Here is a 22,937-nt window from a genome sequence, read left to right as displayed (position 1 = left end):
TCATCTCTGCTGTCTGTGGGTTAATTTTTTTTTTTTAGCAAAAAGCATATTTTATATTCTAGCTAAGAATTAGATTTGATTACCAAATTAGCAGAAGATGATTGAAAAAAATCAATTAATCAAAATAAATCTCATCAACTATTTTAGCCCTAATGCCTTAGCCTTAATCACAAAACTGTAACTTTTTGAAACTAGAGTCTTCATTGACCATTGGACAAATAAAAAAAGATGAAACATCAGTTTTTACTTTCATCATTTGTGATACATTAGACATTTGCATGCAGCTGATTTTCTTTTTATGTGTCTGAATATAAAACCAGACACAAAATAAAAGTTAAATCACAATAATAATGTAGAGGACTCAAAAGCTCATGTATCAAATATGATATCAAGGTTTACATGTTTGATGTTTTAACCTCCTTCATCCTTTCAGAGAGGTTCTGATGTAATGTCTCCACACAAACTGTGGAGCTTTTCAGTAAAAAAAAAAAAGTTTTTATTTACCCGGGCTTTTTTTGTTTGATTCCAGATTTCATGAGACAATCATTAACATTTAAGTTTAACAGAAAAAAACTAAACCAGAAGGAATCTATAAAGGGAAAATACAAAGCACTTTGAAATGCTAGTAAAAGTTTAAAGAAAGAGAGTACATTTCTTAACAACTCGCTATAGATCTCTCAGACTAGATGGGGACCTATTTCTACTGTAAGCACAAAAACACACAGACTAAATAAAGCACCGAAACTGACTTTTATTTCTGTACAACAAACAGACAAACTGAAAACCTTTTATTTGTGAGTGGTCTTTTTCTGGCTTACATGGTTGATTTAGGTAGAAAGGGTAGACACTAAAAGTATGCTTTCATGTTACTATAAGGTTTTTCAGATGAAAGGATTTCCTAAATGGAATACATAATTGAAAACATTTTATCTTGGAAACATCAAAACTAGAAACATCAAGATTTCTAGAGGAGAAATGAAGCCAATCTGCTGGACAAGAGAAAAATCTAAATGTTCTTTGGTCCCATCTGATAATGATGGTGCCAAAAACCTTCAGTAGATAAGGTTACAGCCATTCAGGTGGAGTTAAACGGTAGCCTCGTAAGACCATCCTGATCTTGCAAGCTTTCAAGATTTCACTCGCTAATCAGTCTGGAGACTCTCCGTTGAAGAAAATTTAGAGCCGTTCACCAAACGAAGGTCCAATCAGCGTTGGCTTTGAGGCGGGTTGAGGTGTGACGCAACGAGAAGCGCGACAGTTCCGTCTAAAGAACATGGCGGCTTCAGCCGATGGAACTAGCGTTAGCGTGGCTATAGAGCAAGTTTTATCGGAATTACAGAGTATTTCTTCACTGAAAGAAGAGCAAAACACTGATCTGGAGGCTTTTCTCAGAGGAAAAGATGTTTTTGCTCTTCTCCCGACTGGTTTCGGCAAGAGTAGCCTGGCTGTTAGTACGTCATATGCTTCGTTGATCTGATTGGTTTATTTGGCCCGTCTATCACCAACATAGGCCAATCAGCTAACCAGTATTTTCGCCCTTTCCCAAAATTACTTCAACCGAATTAGAATTTTGATTTGCTCCGCATATCCATCTGGCCGAGGCCCCGTCCACACAAAGTCAAACCCTGGCCTAAATGCACAAATTTTTCTCCAAACCAGCCAAGATTTTGAAACGCCGTTTCATGCATTCGTGTGGACGATCACATTTATTTTACGTCTCCGTCTTTACGACAAACGTTCTGGAAAATATTAGCGTTTCGTGTTCGTTTTGACTTCTCGTGGACGGGGCCTGAGTCAGGTTAGCTAAACGGAGCTCCGGTCCTAAATTTGAAGAGCAGTAAAGGGTCAGTTGTGGAAATGCCTCAAGCTGGGTTTTCGAAACAGCCAGATGCAAAACAGCTCTCTCCCCTCAGCTGGGCCCACACAAAAGATAAAAGACCCCTGCAAACACTTGTGCACAGAACTGTGCGGGTCGCACACATGCCACCTTACACACAGGCCGCACACACAAGAAGGGGGGAAATCAGAGGGGCTTTTCACTTTGCTGAAAAGAGTCCTCATTGAACTGTTCAAAGAACCAGGCAGGAAACAACCAGCACCAGTGTGTTCTTCTGTGACCGTACATATGTGTGAGTTTGCAGGCGAGTGATGGTTCTGATGAAAGTGTGGGATTGTGTATGTGACCGTGTCCTCCGCCGCTGCCTAACGATTGTAAATTGCGTGGCTGCAATTTCCTGAGTGCTGCGCGCTCGCTTTGTCCTCTTATGTGCAGATGAATAGGCAGCTCCTCCGCTGTGATGAGAGCCTGTAACTGCATCTCTTTTTTGCTCGTGTGTTTCACTGGAGATTCATTTACTAACAAGAAGTGCATCCCTATTGGGCTGCTGGTGTGTGAGACACTGAGATGTGTCTGCTACAGTAATAATGCTCCTTTATCTAGTTATTGTATGTTTTTTTTATGTCCACTGTACTGTATTGCTTTCTTTTTGTTTCTCTGTCTAATAGAGGGCTTGTGCTGTTTTTAGTCTCTGGTGACCTCCCAATATTATCTGAACCAAAGGATTCATTCTTTTGGCCTCACATGTCAAATTTAGCTTTTATTTGTTTAATGATCTCAGGAGATCAGCTTTTAATGGGACATATTTAACCCATTTATCTTCTTTTTGTCTGTCTGATAAGTTGATCCTTCCTCATCTAAATGTATGTATAAGCCACCTCATTTGATCGCGTGACCCGGTTGGCTTTGTAGCGCCGTGCTGACAGAAAAGAGGCCATGGCTGGCGCTCAGATGGCAGGCGGCCCGTAAGAACTCTAGCTGGACTAGCTGGACGCCCCACTGCAGGCCCAGCGGTAAACCCCTGTTTCATCCTTTCTCTTGGAAAAATCCTGCACACAGACGAGGGACGAGCATCTGCTCTCATTGCCCTACTTCTCGGTTTTCCTCGCGTCTCAACAACTGGAAGCACACACATACAAAAAAAAATCCTATCCATATTCGCTGTCATCGTACCGATTGTATGAACATATCCTTCTTCCAGCCGACCCTATAAGGACCCCTTTGGCAGCAGGAATGAGGAATCCTGCCATGTTCTCTGTAAAGCCTGAATAAACCTCTAAACCCCCCATAGCTTCTTTAATTTACTGACTAAACACTGACACTGTCATCTCCTTCAATCCCACGAGGCATTCTAAAACAATATAGACTCATTTACCCAAGGATCATCACTTTATTGCTAAATACTTCATGCTGTAAAATGCACACACTATGTACTGTATAATAGAATGGTTTGCCAGTTTATTTTTTTGTTTTTTTGTGTTTCATAGCTTCGTATGTTTTAGGTGTTTTCTCTCAGTTTCTTTGTTGCAAACAAGGAACATCAACAGTTTATTCATTATTTCAGTTCCTTTTAACAGATCCCAGACTTTTAACTTATACACATCAGTTTGGTGCTCCATAGGGTTTTGTCTTGGGACCAGTTGTTGTTTTGCTTTAAACCTCTTCCCACTTGTTCCAAAAATGTATGTCAACGTAATAAACAAGAAACGCCAACTTGCCCGAATATATTAAGAAAAATAACAAAAGTGCTTTTATAAAAAAATCTCTGAGAGTAAAAGAAACACTTTTTTTTTCTGGTACAACATAACCTTACAGGCATAAATGCTGATATTGGCACTTAAAATTTTTGAGATTATAAACCTAAATATAATTTTTAACTAGGCTTATTAAAGGAATACTACACCCAAAACATGATTAGCCTTCATTTTCTACTCACCCCCATGCTGAACAACACTCTGGAGTACTTTTTTGATATCTCAAATGCATCTGGAGATCTGGGAGGCTTCTTGCTGTCTGCTGACATTCAAATAATGGAGGTCTATGGTGCCCGAGGCAGAAAGGTCCATAAAAGTCCACAAAAAACGTGTCAATATTCCTCCATACTGCTCGTCCAATGTATTCCAAGTGTCCTGAGTGGGTAGCGTCCAGAATTTACTCGAAACGAAGTCATTTAGAATGTTTTTAGAGCATAAACAGTAGTGTATAGGATTTCCTGAAAGCGCGAGCCTGCACGTTCACGACGCTACGGAAGCCGGCAGACCAAACCAGATGAAAGTGCGCATTTAGCGTCTGCTCTGCCGATAATGCAAGCGTAGAAGAAGAAATGTGCTGTTTACCTGTGCAAAGAAAGAAACAACGAAAGAAAAATGTCTGCGGACTTCAGTGTTGAGGAAGAGAATGAGTTCTTTGCCGAGCTGAATGCGCACTTTCATCTGGTTTGGTCTACCGCGGTTTCCGTAGCGTCATGAACGCGCCGGCGCGCGCTTTCAGGAAATCCTATACACTACTGTTTATGCTCTAAAAACATTCTAAATGACTTTGTTTCGAGTAAATTATGGACGCTACCCACTCAGGACACTTGGAATACATTGGACGAGCAGTATGGAGGAATATTGACACGTTTTTTGTGGACTTTTATGGACCTTTCTGCCTCGGGCGCCATAGACCTCCATTATTTGAATGTCAGCAGACAGCAAGAAGCCTCCCAGATCTCCAGATGCATTTGAGATATCAAAAAAGTACTCCAGAGTGTTGTTCAGCATGGGGGTGAGTAGAAAATGAAGGCTAATCATGTTTTGGGTGTACTATTCCTTTAACCTTTTAACTTTACTTTTTAACTTTTGAGTTACTCACCCCGAACTTTGACAGGCATTTAAACAGCCACAGTATTAAGTCAAGATGTGCGAGTTAGTAGGAGAGTTGCGGTTGGCGGGATAGAGTTTTGATATATTCTAAGAACAGATTGGCTGGAAAAACAAACTAGTTGGTTAAAAATTTTTTTAGAGGTGTCAATACTTTTGCAAAACATTAGAGATTTAATAAAAAAAAATGGCCATAAATAAGCTGCAGAAACATGTTAAATGGAAAAAAGGAGCTGTTTGTTAACATACATGAGCCTCTGTTGAAGACCCTCTAAATGTAATTTTATGCTGCAGTGGAGATGATGACACTACTTCCTCAACTGGCCAATTTGGACCAGGGAAATGAACGGAGGGTGTTTTAGTTTCCATGACTACCATAGTACACAAAATGTGTATTGTCCAGTGCTGTGCTTCCAGCCTGTTATCGGATGTAATAGGTGACATTTGGATACCTGCAGAGGAAGTCTGGAGAATTCCTGAAGGAAGAAGCGATGAAGTGGAACCGGTGAGACTGATTGCTTTGAGCAGAGGTGAAGCGGTCACCTTTACACTTTAACATATTTGCTGGCAAAGCTATAATCCGAGATAAAATCAGTCCTTATGTTTTATTTTTATTGTTGTTTTTTTTAGTTCAGAATTCAACCAAACGAGTGAATAGTGTGGATTTAGACCAGCTTATGAAAGGAATCACGGCTTTTAATGAAAACAAAAGCTCCCCATTGCAAACACAACTAATATCCAACCAGCTAAAACCTAACATTAACCTTGGAGCTATTGTTTTGTTCTGATTGATAAACAGTGTGAAAGTTTAGAGTCTCAGTTAGGGCTACAACTAACAATTATTTTGCAAATTGTTTAATTTGTTGATTGTCACTTCATTAATCAATTATTAATTGGAAAGCAAAAGGTTCCCTAAAGTAGATTTTTGTAACTGTAAGTCCCTTTATTGTCCCACAGTGGGGAAATTCACTCTCTGCATTTAACCCATCCTCTTGTGGAGCAGTGGGCTGTCATTGTGCGGCGCCCAGGGAGCAGTGTGGGGTTAAGTGTTTTGCTCAGGAACCCAGAGTGCAGGCTGTGGTGATAAAACCGGGTACTTGCAACCTTCTAAGAGCACAAGTGCACTGCTCTAACCACTAGGCCAACACTCCCCACCCTATTTCTTTTATTACTAAATGAAACCAGTTGAAACCAAAACTTTTCCATTTGAGGATTTCTGGATAGAGCATATTGACAGATATTAGTCTTGAATGCAAAATGTTTACATCTTTTTTTTACAATCTTGGTATAATTACTGCTCTGAATAGGTTGCTTTGTAAGGAAAATACATGTTTTACAGTCTTTACACTCCAGTTAACGGTTAATGATCACTAAAATAGTTGACATCACAGACACTGGTTACCCTGAAACTTTTAGAATTACTATGTTGTTTTTGACAGCCATGTTAGAATTAGTCTTAGTTTTCAGGACGAAACCTATTATTAGTTTTTGTCACATTTTAGTCATAACGATATGTGATTGTCAGGACTCCTGTCTGTGTGTTTGTGTTTCTGTGTTTGTCTCCCTTCATCCACCAGGAGGCGCCTGGTTCTGCTCTGCCTCCTCACACACGTGCTGATGGTTTCCTCGTTGACGAAGTGCTCTTAAGCTGCTGACTGCCACTACCTCGATGCCAGAGTGTTTGCCAGTTTTGGGAAGTCATCCTGCAAACTGGATTTTTCTGACCTTCTCTCCCTGGAAGGATCAACAGAGCTTCAAGCTGAGCTGGGGTTACAAACAGGAGGTTTGGACCCACTTTCCCCAAGAGATCGTTTGAGCCTCACACTGAGAAAGGGATTCATCTCCACCACGACCCGTTCAAGTACCGCAGAAAATCTGAGTTGCAGTCAGCTTCTACGTTCACCTACAAACCACCGCATTCTGGGTAAACCCTGTTCCGCCCTCAACCGAATCAGACAAACACGGGAGCAACGGCATACAGACTGCAGTCAAAGATTCAACAACTTCTCTGTAAACTTCTGGTTGAGCAGTGTTCAGAGCAACACTTCTCTTTGTATTATCTCTTCAATAAAACCTGTTAAACCTTTTAAAACAAAAATAAAAATAGTTGACAATTATTCAAATAATCGATTAATCCGATTAATTATTTCAGCCCTAGTCTCAGCGAGATCACACATTATTTATTTCTGCAGAATAACTTGTTTGATCTGGCAGGTCGCCACGCGTAAGGAACTGAACCCATTTGTATTTGACTGCTTGTCCAGCTTTTATTTTTAAAAGTCTCTTTTGGCCTTTCCTACTTGAAATCAAGCCCATTAGTGGCATCAGAATTTTAAAAAACATAAAAAAGGTCACAGACTCATTTCTTTGATCAAAAAAATAATTCATCTATATTTCGAGGTCAAGGGAACAGATCATCTATGTAAGCCATCTATGGCAGATTTAGTAGGATCAATGTGGTTATCCGAAACCCCACTGAAAACCTTCTCACCAACAGATTAACATCATTTCTGCAATGAGGACTCACATCAGCATTAATTTTAAAGTATATCCAAAGATATATGTATGAATGTTTTATAGTTGATTTACATCATCTTGGCAACCCTTCAAGGCAGAGACCAGGAACAGCTCTCAACAGTTGGAAAAACTTCAATCATATCTCAGTCTTATGTTTACATTTGATCACCATGTTTACATTTTATCACTGCTGCACTTAAGAAATTGAAATGATTTGAGAGCTGAACTGAGAGAAATTTCTTCTTGTATATGCTTTGTGTTTACAAAATGACAATAAAGTTTATCTAATTCTAAGTCTAGGCTTTTTATTTTCGAATTCACTGCAAAAAATGTAAATCTAAATAAGTCAATTGTTCTTAAAATAAGTGAATTTTTTCTTGAATTGAGGAGGTAAGTGAGACACTCTGCCAATGGAACAAGACAATTTCACTTAAAATAAGAAAAAACAATTGCATTGTCTTATTTCAAGTGCATATTATCTAATTATCTTATTTTAAATGTAAAAATACTCATTCCATTGGCAAACTATCTTATTTACCTGCTCAAATTAAGGGTAAATACACTTGATTTAAGAAATATTAATTAATTTTAGATCGTTTTTGCAGTGTTGTAAGTAAATCAACATTATTTTAGATTTTCAAACTGAGTTGGATTCCAGCATTTTCTAACTAATCGATTCCTGTTAATAAAACAAAACATTTCCTTTGTTAAAGGAAGGTGTCACAGTCTTGGTTTTGTTATGTTTATTTAGAGTATTCAGTCTTACTTTGCTCCTTGTTTTAATGTCTAATTATTATTTTGTTGTTTTCTTGTTAGTTCCTGTCCTCCAGGTTTTCCATTTGTTGTCCTCTGCTGCCCTCTTGTGTCCTCTATCCCTAGCTCTGTTTTCTGCTCTGTCCTCCCTTGCTGTTTTCTCTGTCCTGCCAGCACCTGTTGCCAATTTCCTCGTCAGCTCTCTCTTTGTCTCTGTCCCCTTTAAAAACCCTCCCTCTTCAGTTCTTGTTTGCTGGATCCTCGTCTTACATCTCATCAAACCTCTGGTCAGTTCTCTGTCGTCCTTCCTTGTCTCTTCCTGGTTCTTAGTTTTGGTTTTTCCCTGATGTCTCCTAGATTCTGGTTCTGAAGATATTTTTGTTGGATTTTTTGACTCCTGTCTTGTGAGATATTTTTGTTGGATTTTTGACTCCTGCCTCTGAGCCTGTTTACCTCCTGCCTCAGAACCTGAAAACCCATTAAAACACTTAAATTCATCTCAACAAACTCATCTCTGCATTTGGGTCCTCTACCAACACCACCAAATGGTGACAGAAGGAGACTTCCCAGTAGGGTTAGTCAAATAATCTATTTATTGATTAATCAGATTTTGTGTTTATGAAGATTTCTTTTTTTTTTATTGTGGTATTTATTTATTTTTTTAACTAATCTACTCATTGGGCTTCCATGGTTCAGAGTGACATCAATTTATAACCTTTTGTTCTTAGATGTCTACGGTGGCCCTGAAGTGCAAATTGCAACTACAAATCTAAAAGCGTAACTACATTAAGGAAAACAAAACTACATAAAGCAAAGTAAGTTAATGTAATTGTGTTTTCCTTAATGTAGTTGGGCTCATTCGAAAGCTTATTTCATTGGCTATAAAGCCCAACACCCCACATGGTCTTAACCAATAACAACAGAGTTTAAAACGTCAATCATATGACCTGTCACTGGCTGACAAGCAAGATGCCGAGAATAAGCTATGACCAGCTAACCTTTCTGATGTCAACAACCAGATGTTATGGGCGATTTTCTTATCATGGAATATTTTTATTACTAATATGCTGGATTACATGCAATAGTGTGAAACCTGTTTAAATATTATTATTTCCTTTCTTTTATTCAGTGATTTTTAAAAATAATTTTTATATATGTAGGCCTCAACTAATAATCAGTGCTTAATGTTACCTTATCAAAACAATTCCTTATATTAGTTATTTAAAAGATTAAAGCAATCACAGTGGAATGGATTTACACTGAAGCCCAGGGTTTATGGAGCTGATGTTTAATGGATAAGTTATGACACGAGTAAAGGAGGTGTATTAAAGTATCTCAGCATTTCTCTGATCCTATAAAATGTGTTATGCTGTGTCATCTGAAAAGCTGTTGGTACATCAATAATGCCACTGCTAAAACTTCAAAACAATAAAAGCCTAATTGAAAGTCATGCTAGGTGAGATGCATGAAAGAAGGAATTATTTTAGTAATTTTTCTTCTACAATAACCGTGAGTCATTTACGACAGAGCTATCTGAACATAGCACTCAAGTTAGAGCATGCAGAGTCCTGAGAGCGCTCGCTAAAGTGCAAATGCAGCTTAGGCAAGAGTTCTGTTCAGTAATTGTTAATGGCTTTTAGCATCAACTATAATCATTTATGACACTCTCTCTACTTCCAAAATGACCTTGTACTTGTACTTCTCAGAAGAGGTGGTTCTGTCACCTCACATGGCACTTTTACTTCATCAGATACTTTTTCCAGCAGGCCTTATATTTCCTAATGCATAGACTGTGCCACTGATTATAACGAAGGTTTTAGTTTGTTGCTTTCAGTATCTCTATGTGATCTATCAGTCATTTTTCCCCTGAATTAAATCAGACTGAGATCTTGCTGCTTAAACTCTGCCATACCAAAACTTTTTTTTTTGCTAAATGCATAGGTGCTTAATAATTAGTGACATCACACAAGGTGTGAAGTGATTAACATTTGCAGACGTGTACACACCTTTTTTTTTTTTACAAGTGTGCCTCTGTCAATATGCAGATCATATTCTAATGACCAAACTGCATAAAGTCACAGATGTAAACATTTATCATGTGCAAAGAAATCAGAAACGTAAATACATCCACAGTTTATGCATCTTTTTAGTACTTTTAAAAGTGCAAACTGACACACAAAAGAAAGGCGCAAAGAAGGCATTGCTAAAATACCAGAGCATGGAGAGATCCGGTGTGCATGATAACATATTTGTCTGTCATAAAAATCTATGGTGGAATAATGTTAGAAGAAAAAGACGTTTAAACAAGCCAGCACAAATTCATAGAGCAGAACGGCAGGCAATGAAATATTGGGATTTCTTTTTTCTTTTTTTTTTGTAACAAATCACTTTGATAAATTTGTGCCTGTTTAAAGACACACAAACCTTTCTAAGCGGTGGGGACTTTCAACAGAGAGAGGCGACTCGGTTAATTTTTTTCACTTTTATTCAAAGCTTTTAGAGACAGGTTGCCTAAGTAAAGTGCTCTGGCTAAATACTAAGGTAATGAAAAAGAGAATTTTCCTCAAAATTAGAACAGAATGTCATCAAACATTTTGGGGAAACGCAGATGATGGGATGAAATCGTTCAAAGCTTTAAATTGATTAACTCAAAAGGTTTTAATTAAGTGGAAGCAAACCTATCAGATGATGTCACAGAAAAATAAAGTCTTCTTGGCAAATTAACAAGAAGACATTTTTGGTCCTCATGTGTCCAATGCCAAATAAATGAATGCAAAGTTTGCTAATTCACTTGACTGTTGCTGTATTCAGAGAGGAAACGAGGAACACTGTGAGTTACAACTTCTAGCCTGAGAATGTCATTCCAACTGTTGAATACAGAAGCAGCAGTACCATGTTGAAGGACTAGTGAACTTCAAACACCATTTTAATCCTACAGCAGCCACATCTAAAGACACACATAAGGAATTTAGAGACTTTCTGATTGGATTAGCATATTGCTCATAATTTGAACTTAATGATAATTTCATAATACCACAAATAACAGATACGAATGTAGATATTTGCAAATTAGTTATAAATTTTGGTACCACTCCAACCACTAGATAGCAGTAAGGTGCCTCTGATGTGACCTTTTTTCTTTGTATTTTTTTGGTTGTAAAATTTTCCCTTACCTTCAGCTGAAAAGCCTGAAACCCCACTATGTGGGACAATAAAGGACTATGCTATTCTCTTCTGTAATTGTTGTATAAGTTGAGAATTTTTTAATTTTTGTTATAATTTTATTATTTTTATTAGGTAAATGGAGGAAAAGAAATAAAAGAAATCCACCCAGAAATGTGGACAACATATTGTGGATTAGACCTGCATAAAGAAAAAAAAAAACTCAGTACTGGTATTGCCTTTAATAAACCATTATGGTCGATTTCTACTTTTGGACGGTTCTCAGTTTTGTGTGGAACTAAACCCTCAAAGTTTTATCCAAGTCTAACAGTTTTAAAAGGTAATCAGACTTAACATTTAATAAATGTTAACAAATATTTATCTTATTATTGAAAGATATACTGTAGTCTGTATGGGTGTTTTAGACAGGTGCCAACAGGAGCAGTGCCCCTTTACAACTAGTCCTGGCCCCTTCTATGGCTCCTGTAATGAAGTTTGTTTGACATGTGCTGGCACAGAAACTTCAACTGATCAGACATAAAAACAGTTACATCTGTTACCTACATTTTTAATCATTAAGCTGTAATGCTGAGCGTCTTTTACAATTTTTAAGTCCCAGGACTTATTTTCTCAAGATCATTAAAGACCTCAGCTGCGATATCATTTTAATATTTGTCGTCGTCGTCTCCCGCTTTATCCGGAACCACGTCGCAGGGGCAGCAGACTAAGCAGAGACTCCCAAGACTTCCCTCTCCGCAGACACCTCCTCCAGCTCTGTTGGGGGAAGCCCAAGGCGCTCCCAGGCCAGCCGAGAGACATAGTCTCTCCAGCGTGTCCTGGGTCGTCCCCTGGGCCTCCTCCCAGTGGGACGTGCCTGGAACACCTCCCGAGGGAGGCGTCCAGTGGGCATCCGAAGAAGATGTCCGAGCCACCTCAACTGACTCCTCTCGATGTGGAGGAGAACCGGCTCTACACGGAGCCTCTCCCAAATGACCGAGCTCCTCACCCTATCTCTAAGGGAGAGCCCAGCCACCCTGCTGAGAAAGCTCATTTCAGCCGCTTGTATCCGGGATCTCGTTCTTTCGGTCATGATCCAGATTTCATGACCATAGGTGAGGGTAGGAACGTAGATCGAACGGTAAATTGAGAGCTTTGCCTTTTCGCTCAGCTCTCTCTTCACCACGACAGCCTCCGCATTATTGCAGCAGCCGCACCGATCCGTCTATCGATCTCCCGCTCCATTCTTCCCTCACTCGTGAACAGGACCCCAAGATACTTGAACTCCTCCACTTGAGGCAGGGACTCTCCTCCAACCTGAAGGAGACAAACCACCTTTTTCCAGTCGAGAACCATGGCCTCGGACTTGGAGGAGCTGATTCTCATCCCTGCCGCTGCAAACCGCCCCAGCGCACTCTGTAGGTCTTGGCAGGAGGGAGCCAGCAGTATTTTGTATTTTTTCATATGTTTTCGTAAATTTTCATAAAACTAATACAGGGGTCTGCAACCAGCAGCTGCAAAGTAGCAAAACAGAAAATATCTAAACCAAGGACTGCATCCACTTTGTAACGATGATCCTGCTACAACTAGTTGTTTAGAATAGGCTCTGTTTGTGCACCTTAAAGTTTTCTCTCTCAATTTTTTTTTTCTGAAAAAAATCACACGGGAGAAACTCTTTCATAACGTATATATGTTAGGGATGGAACGGTTTATGAAAACCGTCCAAACCGTTCGGTTCGATTCGCGTGTGTTGCGTTCGGTTCATGCGCTGCTCCTTTTTCTCATAGGCGAAGCGTGTACACTCCAGAGCAGAAGGTGGCGGTACTGCCACCAAATCCAACCACCAGTAGTAAACAAGAAAAAGAAGCGAAGCAGCGTAGCCAGGTGTAGCAGAAAAAAATCAGTTGCTGTGGAGAATTGTGTGGGTATGGCGAGTGGGAAAGAACAGGAGTTGGAAGACACGCTAGCAGCACTTTATAGGTCTGCTGTATGGGACCACTTTGCATTTAGAGTGACCTACGATGACGGCGGACAGAAAGATGTGGATAAAAGTGCAACAGTGTGCAAGCATTGTGCAACACGTTTTGTTTATGCTAACAGCAACATCACCAACATGTCAGGCTAACAATCAACATATACCGAACTGAACCGAAAACCGCGACCACGAGTTAGAGTTACAGAAGGCAGCTGCTTACCAACCGGACTCACTTATCATTAAAGTGGTCCCGATTAACATTTAAAGAAGCATTTTATACAACTCCAGTCTGCCACATCATCACATTTTACATCATACACGTTTGCAGATGAGGAGACATCCTTGGCTCCAGCCTTATCAAAATATCACACTTTGTTCTTAGCTGCAGGACACCGCTCTCATTCCATTCCCAAATATTTGCCACAAGCAAGATTATAACTGTGTATAGCCGGACCGAGGAACTAGCCTAATTAAATAAACTACTGGGGAAAACATCAGTTCTGACACGCAACAGGCAGCTAATGTTAAGGTGTAATAAAGTCACACATCATCAGTGATAATTATCCTAACATAGTTCAATTAAGCATACCAAGAGGAATGGAGGAAAACAGCAATACTCTAATCGCAGGTTAAAAATATGAAAAAAAAATCATTGTAATAAATCACTGGCCAATCTGACTTTTTACTATCTGCAATTTTTAAGTTAAAACTGAAAGCAAGGTTTTCATTTCTGTCTTTTTTAATAACATTTTGCTCAGTATGTGGAAGGATCTACAATGTATTTGGATCAGCAATCTGTTCAAGGCCGTTTTCAGTTTGTGTGTATATGAATATGCCAGTATTTGTGTGTGTGTGTCTGTGCAGTGAGAACAGCTGCGATACAGAGCCTGTCGTGGGCGTGAGTTAATTAGTGCAGAAGATGATTGTGTTATTTGGGCGGCCGACCGGCACCGGGGTTCAAAGTGAAGAGAGGCAGGTGAGCTTGTACGGCCTGCAGCTGCATGTTAAACAACCGAAATGGAATCACAGAAAGGCCCGCCAAATAGTTGCCACAAGCAAGATTATAACTGTGTATAGCCGGACCGAGGAACTAGCCTAATTAAATAAACTACTGGGGAAAACATCAGTTCTGACACGCAACAGGCAGCTAATGTTAAGGTGTAATAAAGTCACACATCATCAGTGATAATTATCCTAACATAGTTCAATTAAGCATACCAAGAGGAATGGAGGAAAACAGCAATACTCTAATCGCAGGTTAAAAATATGAAAAAAAAATCATTGTAATAAATCACTGGCCAATCTGACTTTTTACTATCTGCAATTTTTAAGTTAAAACTGAAAGCAAGGTTTTCATTTCTGTCTTTTTTAATAACATTTTGCTCAGTATGTGGAAGGATCTACAATGTATTTGGATCAGCAATCTGTTCAAGGCCGTTTTCAGTTTGTGTGTATATGAATATGCCAGTATTTGTGTGTGTGTGTCTGTGCAGTGAGAACAGCTGCGATACAGAGCCTGTCGTGGGCGTGAGTTAATTAGTGCAGAAGATGATTGTGTTATTTGGGCGGCCGACCGGCACCGGGGTTCAAAGTGAAGAGAGGCAGGTGAGCTTGTACGGCCTGCAGCTGCATGTTAAACAACCGAAATGGAATCACAGAAAGGCCCGCGAGGGGGAGGAAACATCGACTGAGAGGGAAGCAAATGAGAGAAAGGTGAGAGAGAAAAATTACAGGGAAGGGCTATTAGGAGGGATGGCAGAGACGCTAATTAAAATTAGGCCATGAAACTACATATGGGCCGATGGAAAATACAAAAGAAAAGTCTAACTAGTCAGACATTAAGAACATGAGGCCTTTTACCAACTTCAGATAAACATTTTACAGCAATAGCCTCTGGCATTGACTATAACTTACAGACATCTTTTTCTGAAAAGTTCAAAAGTTTTCTAAATGATCACAAAATCTTTGAAATTAATATTGAAAATATGTAACCTGACCAATGTGTCACATAGAAAACCTTGGAACTTTTTTATCAATGAAGCTCGTTAACTATTGTACTGCAGTCAGATGCACCGAAAAGAGAAGTATTGTGTGATTTGTTTTTTATTCCTACTAATATGTATTAGTATCGTATTTAAACAGAATCCTTGTGGGTTATTGACACTTTGACTGTATTCAAGACTCCCGGCATACTAATGCCTACTGGAACCATACTTTCCTTAAGAACAGGAAGCCTTTAATGCAGGCGGTAATAAAAAAAGGGTTCAACATTCAAGGGTTATTTGAAGTAGAACAAAATATCACAATGTCACCTAACATAATATCCCGAACCTCAAACAGTTCACCAAGCACAGTTGGATTTTTATCTGGAATTAGAGTATTATACACATTCATTCCTGCCAGGATGTGACCAAGGAGGAGAAAAAAAAAAAAAAACTTTTGAGAAGTAAAACTCACAATAATCATGTGACTGGTCTTCTACTGGAACTTGTGCTTTAGAAAACTGTCCCAAATTGAACAATGTTGAAATTGCTGAATTGTTCAAAGAAAGGAAGAAGAAGGACATTGTCTATTTTGACACCATATAAGGGACACGAAAGGTTGATGAAATAAGCTGCTCTGGCCAGACTGGAACAAAAGTAAGTTTTTTTATGGACTACATTTGAAACAACATATGTTGATAAAAACTAGTGTTGCGCCGATGCCATTTTTTGGCCCCGATACCCAATACCTAGCTGTGCAGTTTCGGCCGATACCGATATCATAATAATGTTAAATAATTGCCATAATGGCTTAGTCAAGCTGCTGCCTCCCTTTGTAAAGCAGGAAAAAATCTAATACAAAGTGAATCCAGTAGAACTTTTTATTGCCTACCAGGAATGGGTGACAATAGTTGAATAAACTTTTGATTGTCAAAATGGTATCGGTGCCCTATTTGTTGGTACTCGCCGATACCGATACCACCATTTTAGGGCAGTATCGGGGCCCCGTCCGATACTGGTATCGGTATCGGTGCAACACTAATAAAAAGCTAACAACCTAAACACTCCATCCCAACCTTGTCCCATGGAGATGGCAGCATCTTTGGAATAAAACCTGTAAAGTCGGGCATACACTTTACGATTTTTTGCTCTTTTCGGGCCAATTCTCCAGTCGTGCAAGAATTTTTTCGAGCGGGCCGACTCTCAGCCTGATCGTGCATTGTGTAGTGTAGAGGGGGTAACAAGGGGCAATCAGCCTCTCAATACCACCCCCCGATCAGGAATAGTAAGGTCGGGAGAAAATCAAACATGTTTGAAATTCAGTCGGCCGTCGTAAGGTCGCATCAGAGCAACTTTTAAAGCCTGCAGTTTCGTCTTACAGTTTGAGCTGTAGCTACGTGCAACGATTGAAAATGTGTGTATGCCCGACTTTAGAGGCTGAAGGGACTTGAAGTGCGGCCGGGGATGACAAGGAGTACAGAAACCTAGTTCATTCAACCACAGGTACAAGTTGAGGACTTAAGTCAGCAACAAAACAAAATTCCAGGCCAAGAAAATAATAGTTTACATCAAAGGATGATAATCTGTTGCATGAGTTGAAAGTGATGCCACACAGATTAGATCTTGTTTGTGTTAGACATTTCATTTAAGTCTTGGCTTGTAAAACAGATTACCATGAGCTCCTGCTGAACTTATCTTTAACCTTCTTTTACTAAAGTAAACGTTGGACTGTGTGCTTGTTTTATCAATCTTTAAGAGCCTCAGTGCTGATTCTGAGCCAATTTCTCTAACCTTTTTCGATAAAAGTATTCAATCTGTTTGCTCTCCCTTAATTGGTAATTTCTTTCACCTGCCGTTTTCCTTCCCTGCCTCAATTATAATTTATTCCTCTCACCTGTTTCTTCTGTTTATATTCAGTTCAGCCTGAGCTTTCAGTGCCAGATCATTATTTGTTTTCATTGAGTCTGTCTGTTCAGTTTGATTTCATGGTTCATGTCCTGGATCCTGGCGGCCAGTGGAAAGAGGTTTTAGTGTTTGTCTTGTCTCCTGATCGTCCACTGTTCCTCCCCCGCTGAGTCCTCTGGGTTTTTGGCTCTATATGTGGGGAGGTTCAGTTTTTATCCAGAAAGCCTGGCTCCAGGGAGGAGACCAGTTTAAAGTCCTGCATCAAGTTCTGGATCCACGTCCTGTCTCGGCTACCCTCTTCCACTGAGCCTGTTCATCTGCACCTGATCCTGTCTGCTCCTGTCTGCTCCTTTCGGACCCTGTCAGACTCTGAACCCTCCTGGGAGCCTGTGGATGCCTGGAAGTCTGGATCCTGCCACCTGTTCTGTTCCTGCCTGATCTGGATCCTGTTCCTGTCTGTTCTGGATCCCTGACCAGGATCGGCTTCCAGCATGCTCTGGGACTGCAGCACTTGGGGACATTCTTGGACTGGATTGTTAAACCAGAAAGTGTCTGAGATTGGGCAGGGCCCCGCCCCCCTCCTGCAGTGTCTGAGAGCCTCAGCTCCACTTTAGTTTTCTTTATTTAATAAATGTTTTGAACTTTCCTACTGGCTGTCTCTCCTTGAATACTGGGTCCATCTGTCCTCGGTTAATGACAAATTCTGCTTTAATGTAGATCCACTGAAAGAATTAACGGACGGTGAGAGTTTAAGCGAAATTATGGTTGTAAAAACTATTACATTTGGCAAAAAGTCAAATATAATTTTTCTAGCATTTAATAACGGTGAACATTTTAATGTTAGATTTTCACTTTAAACTCCTTTTTGTAATTTTGGTTGCAGTGTGAAAAATTAAAACTGTGTGGTACTTTTTGAGCAAGCAAGAGATAACGGATGTAACCTTTAAGTTCTGCTATGGAATTCCAGTGATGCCACAGGACCACTTAGCTTTATGTAAACTGATTGTGGTTTAATTCACAAAGGAAACGTTTTCTGTGATGTTGCAGCAAAAGTACAGATAGTACTTCTTCTGTATGTTTGCTTCTGTCTCCTAGAACCCCAGTCGGCCTCGGCAGATGGCCGCTCACACTGAACCTAGTTCTGCTGGAGGTTTCTTCCTGTTCAAAGGGAGTTTTTCCTCTCCACTGTCGCTACAAGCATGCTTAGTGTGAGGGATTGTATTTGAGTCAATGAGTCGATGAAATCAACTGGTTTTTCCTTAGATAGAAAACTTTGAATCAATGGATGATCTGGTGAACTGTAAAGTGCCTTGAAGTGACGTGTTGTGAATTGGCACTCTATAAGTAAACAGAATTGAAATCAATATAGATAAGAAAAGGCCTTGTTTGTTTGATCAGCATTTAGGCAAAATGGCTTTGAATACAGCCAAGGATGTGTCATGATCCTCACAACGACCCTGAGTAAGGTTGAAAGCTCATAATATATAATAACAAGTTTATGACTTGAAGCATGTAGCAGCTCAAAGATTTTGGTGGTTTGGGATGTTTGTGTCTGTGAAGTCTCTATATCCTTTGTGCTAATCCTGATGTTCTCTTTGCGTTGTATCTGAGCATACATACAAAAAAATAAAGTGTTGTATACCTGCTTTGACTGTGAAGATGAGGGAGAAACAAAATAATCATTATGCATATGTGACTAATTCCAGGTAGGATTATTGATTTCTGACCTTTTTAGAGCTGCTGGTGTAGAGCTCATTCTAAAAGGATGGGTGTATCATTCATACCTGCTCCGGCTGGTTGGCGTTGGACAACGGGATAACCATCCAGATTATGTTGAGGTTGGTGAGAGCAGCGCTGGTGGTAAAGGAGCAGGGCAGGATGGCTGCCTGGCCCCGAGCCACCTGGATGCTGCTCTGGGACACAGTTACTTCCAGGGCCCGGACACTCACTGCGGAAAGAAGCAGGAAGTTGTAAGTATCTTGGTTCAAAAGAATGAACAAAACTTGTATTTTAAGTATACAATAACTCATAATTGTTTACATCAGTTCAGGTTAAAATGTGCTTGGATGATTAGATCAATGCGAAGATGGACAGTTAATGTCTAAACAGTAAAAGTACTGTACAGAGATTTGATGCCACCATATAACGTCCAGCTCAACAACCCCTTGATTTCTACTGTTATAGATATGCAACAAACCAGTTTTACTACGAAGACAGCCAAGATAACGTGAATGCACACCAATGCCAGCTATTATGTTGCTTCCACACCAAATATAATTCAAGCTCTTTAACCAACATTTTGCATGACCAACAGCAACAATACTTCACTCACTTCACCACATCATTTTCAACCAATTCTATCTCTATTCTCCCACTCTGCAGAATCTGTTAATTCAATCTCTAACGTTCTGCTCTCTCTGCTGTTTCTCATACTAGCTTCATCTGGTCTGTTCCTGTTTTGCTGTTACTCCATCCTGGAGAGAAATATCAGCTGTGCTGATATTCCACAAGTGTGAAAATCTTAGCGCAGATATTATTTGTGATTTACAATTGTTATAAAAACTTGAGTTGTTGCCATTAAGCACACTTGTCCAGTAGGAGGAATTCTCAAAGCAGAGTCGTAGTTTCTTTTTGGTAATTAATTTGACATTAAACCTAAAGATAAGATGAGATAGACTTTAGAAAAATATCAGCTGTGCTGCTGCCATCAGCATCTTTGTTTATAGATGTCAAACAGTGATCGGCCTGTTTTCCAGTGTAGTCCTTTTTCTCTGACTGCGACTGGCTGGATGTGCTCTCTTCATCATCTAACATCGGAGCTGGCTTGGAGCTCGTCTGCCTGGCTATGTGTTTCCTGGACGGGGCCGTCTTTTACAGCTGCTTTTTCTATCTCTGCTTCTGTCTCCTTGAACCCCAGCCGGCCTCAGCAGATGGCCGCTCACACTGAGCCTGGTTCTGCTGGAGGTTTCTTCCTGTTAAAAGGGAGTTTTTCCTCCCCACTGTCGCTACAAGCATGCTTAGTGAGAGGGATTGCCTTTGAGTCAATGAGTCGATGCAATCAACTAGTTTCCCTAAGATAGAAAAATTTTAATCAATCTGACTGGATGATCTGATGAACTGTAAAGTCCCTTGAGATGACGCAGCAGTGCTACCCACTGTCCCACTAAGCAGCCTACATCTACACTTCATTCATTGTCGAAATATGTTTTTTCACCTGGGGGGGGCAAAGCCTGTTCCCTCCACCCACTGAGTGTCAGAGAACAACCAGACAGCTGATGAGCTGCTGTACATGTTACATACAGGTGCTGGTCATAAAATTAGAATATCATGAAAAAGTAGATTGATTTCAGTAATTCCATTTAAAAAGTGAAACTTGTATATTATATTCATAAATTACATACAAACTCATATATTTCAGATGTTTATTTTGTTTAATTTTGATGATTACAAATGACAACAAATGAAAATCTCAAATTCATCATATCAGAAAATTAGAATATTACTGAAGACCAATAAAAACAAAGGATTTATAGAAATGTTGGCCAACTGAAAAGTATGAACATGAAAAGTATGAGCATGTACAGCACTCAGTATTTAGTTGGGCCTCCTTTGGCCTGTATTACTGCAGCAATGCGGCGTGGCATGGAGTCGATCAGTCTGTGGCACTGCTCAGGTGTTATGATAGCCCAGGTTGCTCTAATAGTGGCTTTTAGCTCTTCTGAATTGTTGGGTCTGGTGTATTGCATTTTCTTCTTCACAATACCCCATAGATTTTCTATGGGGTTAAGGTCAGGAGAGTTTGCTGGCCAATTAAGAACAGGGATACCATGGTCCTTCAACCAGGTACTGGTAGCTTTGGCACTGTGTGCAGGTGCCAAGTCCTGTTGGAAAATGAAATCTGCATCTCCAAAAAGTTGGTCAGCTGCAGGAAGCATGAAGTGCTCTAAAACTTCCTGGTATGTGGCTGCGTTGACCCTGGACCTCAGAAAACACAATGGACCAACACCAGCAGATGACATGGCACCCCAAACCATCACTGACTGTGGAAACTTTACACTGGACTTCAAGCAACGTGGATGAAGTGCCTCTCTTCTTTTCCTCCAGACTCTGGGACCTTGATTTCCAAAGGAAATGCAAAATTTACTTTCATCAGAGAACATGACTTTGGACCACTCACCAGCAGTCCAGTCCTGTTTCTCTTTAGCCCAGGCAAGACGCTTCTGACGCTGTCTGTGGTTCAAGAGTGGCTTGACACAAGGAATGCGACAGCAGAAACCCATGTCTTTCATACGTCTGTGTGTGGTGGTTCTTGAAGCACTCACTCCAGCTGCAGTCCACTCTTTGTGAATCTCCCCCACATTTTTGAATGGGTTTTGTTTCACAATCCTCTCCAGGGTGCGGTTATCTCTCTTGCTTGTACACTTTTTTCGACCACATCTTTTCCTTCCCTTCGCCTCTCTATTAATGTGCTTGGACACTGAGCTCTGTGAACAGCCAGCCTCTTTAGCGATGACCTTTTGTGTCTTGCCCTCCTTGTGCAAGGTGTCGATGGTCGTCTTTTGGACAACTGTCAAGTCAGCAGTCTTCCCCATGATTGTGTAGCCTATAGAACTAGACTGAAAGACCATTTAAAGGCTTTTGCAGGTGGTTTGAGTTAATTAGCTGATTAGAGTGTGGCACCAGGGGCCATCAATTTTGAACCTTTTCACAATATTCTAATTTTCTGATATGATGAATTTGAGATTTTCATTTGTTGTCATTTGTAATCATCAAAATTAAACAAAATAAACATCTGAAATATATGAGTTTGTATGTAATGTATGAATATAATATACAAGTTTCACTTTTTAAATGGAATTACTAAAATCAATCTACTTTTTCATGATATTCTAATTTTATGACCAGCACCTGTATTTTAAAAGTAAACACTACTTTTCACCCTCTCAGCACATGATTTCTTGGTCTCCATTTAATGTATACCACAAAACAAACAGGATGTGCGAAGAACAAAGTGTCTCTTTTGTAACGCTCTGAGCAGAACAAACAGACATCTACACCGCGCGCTAGAGGATCACATGAAAGATGAATCAGTTGGATGAGGAGAGACGACACTTCATCTCATGACTTACTGTACTTGTATTATTCATCCTTTTCAAAGAATTGCATCTTTGTTACCTCTAATATCACTATGTCTTCAATAAACTTAACAAACTGAGAATAATCTATTGTTTTTATATTTAATTTGGCATTTCATGTTAGCATACAGCTCATAAATCACTATCAAAACATATTTTTTTATGCACCAAAGTGGTCCATCTTCTCTTACTATGATGCTCTGGAAAAGCTCCACATCTGTGCTCGGCTGTCAGTCGTTACGGAGCCAAGAAGACACATTTATACATATTGCATCTATTCTTAGACAGGCTAAAGACATTATAAACAAAATTGAGTTAGATCAGCCCCGCGAGCATGCATCCATGTCCAAAAAACCCAGATGGGAAGTAATCTTATCTCGACATGGTGAGGGGAATGATGCACTGATATGATTACAAATAATTGATCATGTCCTGTGAATGGTCCCTGTTATTGATATTGTTAGATGATGACCCCACCGCAAGTCAGTCAGAGAAACTGTTGGGTTGTGGTTGAGATTTTTGCATTAAATGTGAATCTTAATTTGCAGAAATGCTAAGCCTGTATGGGGTGACTCTTGTTCCATTTCTTTTTGTAAGCAAAGGGAAATATTGGAAATTTAAATTAAAAAAATGCAATCCAGAAATGTAACTTTGAAAAGCTTCTTAATCAAAAAGATTTGTCCATAACCTTACTGTTTCCTGACTTTTTTTTTTTTTTCAAAAATTTCTGTCGTTTTTTTTTTTATCTTCTATTTTTTTTTTTTTTTTTGCAGATTTTATATTTTTTGATTGATTGACATTTTATTCTTTCCT

General features: G+C 39.7%; 1 protein-coding gene across 1 annotated transcript in view; it reads right to left on the bottom strand.

Annotated features, from left to right (window-relative positions):
* The window catches only part of igsf11 (immunoglobulin superfamily member 11), a 33,697-nt gene extending 14,764 nt beyond the window's left edge, over positions 1-18,933 (bottom strand). Inside the window, exons 1-2 of the mRNA XM_038273411.1 lie at positions 18,774-18,933; positions 18,632-18,640 (exon numbers count right to left, since the gene is read on the bottom strand). Coding sequence (XP_038129339.1) covers positions 18,632-18,640; positions 18,774-18,812 — 48 coding nt within the window. The 5' untranslated portion in view covers positions 18,813-18,933. The remainder of the gene's footprint in view (positions 1-18,631; positions 18,641-18,773) is intronic.
* Between the last annotated feature and the right edge of the window lie 4,004 nt (positions 18,934-22,937).

The sequence above is a fragment of the Cyprinodon tularosa genome, unplaced genomic scaffold, assembly GCF_016077235.1.
Source record: "Cyprinodon tularosa strain WSP-4 unplaced genomic scaffold, ASM1607723v1 ctg87, whole genome shotgun sequence".
Taxonomy (NCBI): domain Eukaryota; kingdom Metazoa; phylum Chordata; class Actinopteri; order Cyprinodontiformes; family Cyprinodontidae; genus Cyprinodon; species Cyprinodon tularosa.
Note: the sequence above shows the minus strand (reverse complement) of the source record. Positions and strands in the feature narration are given on the sequence as shown.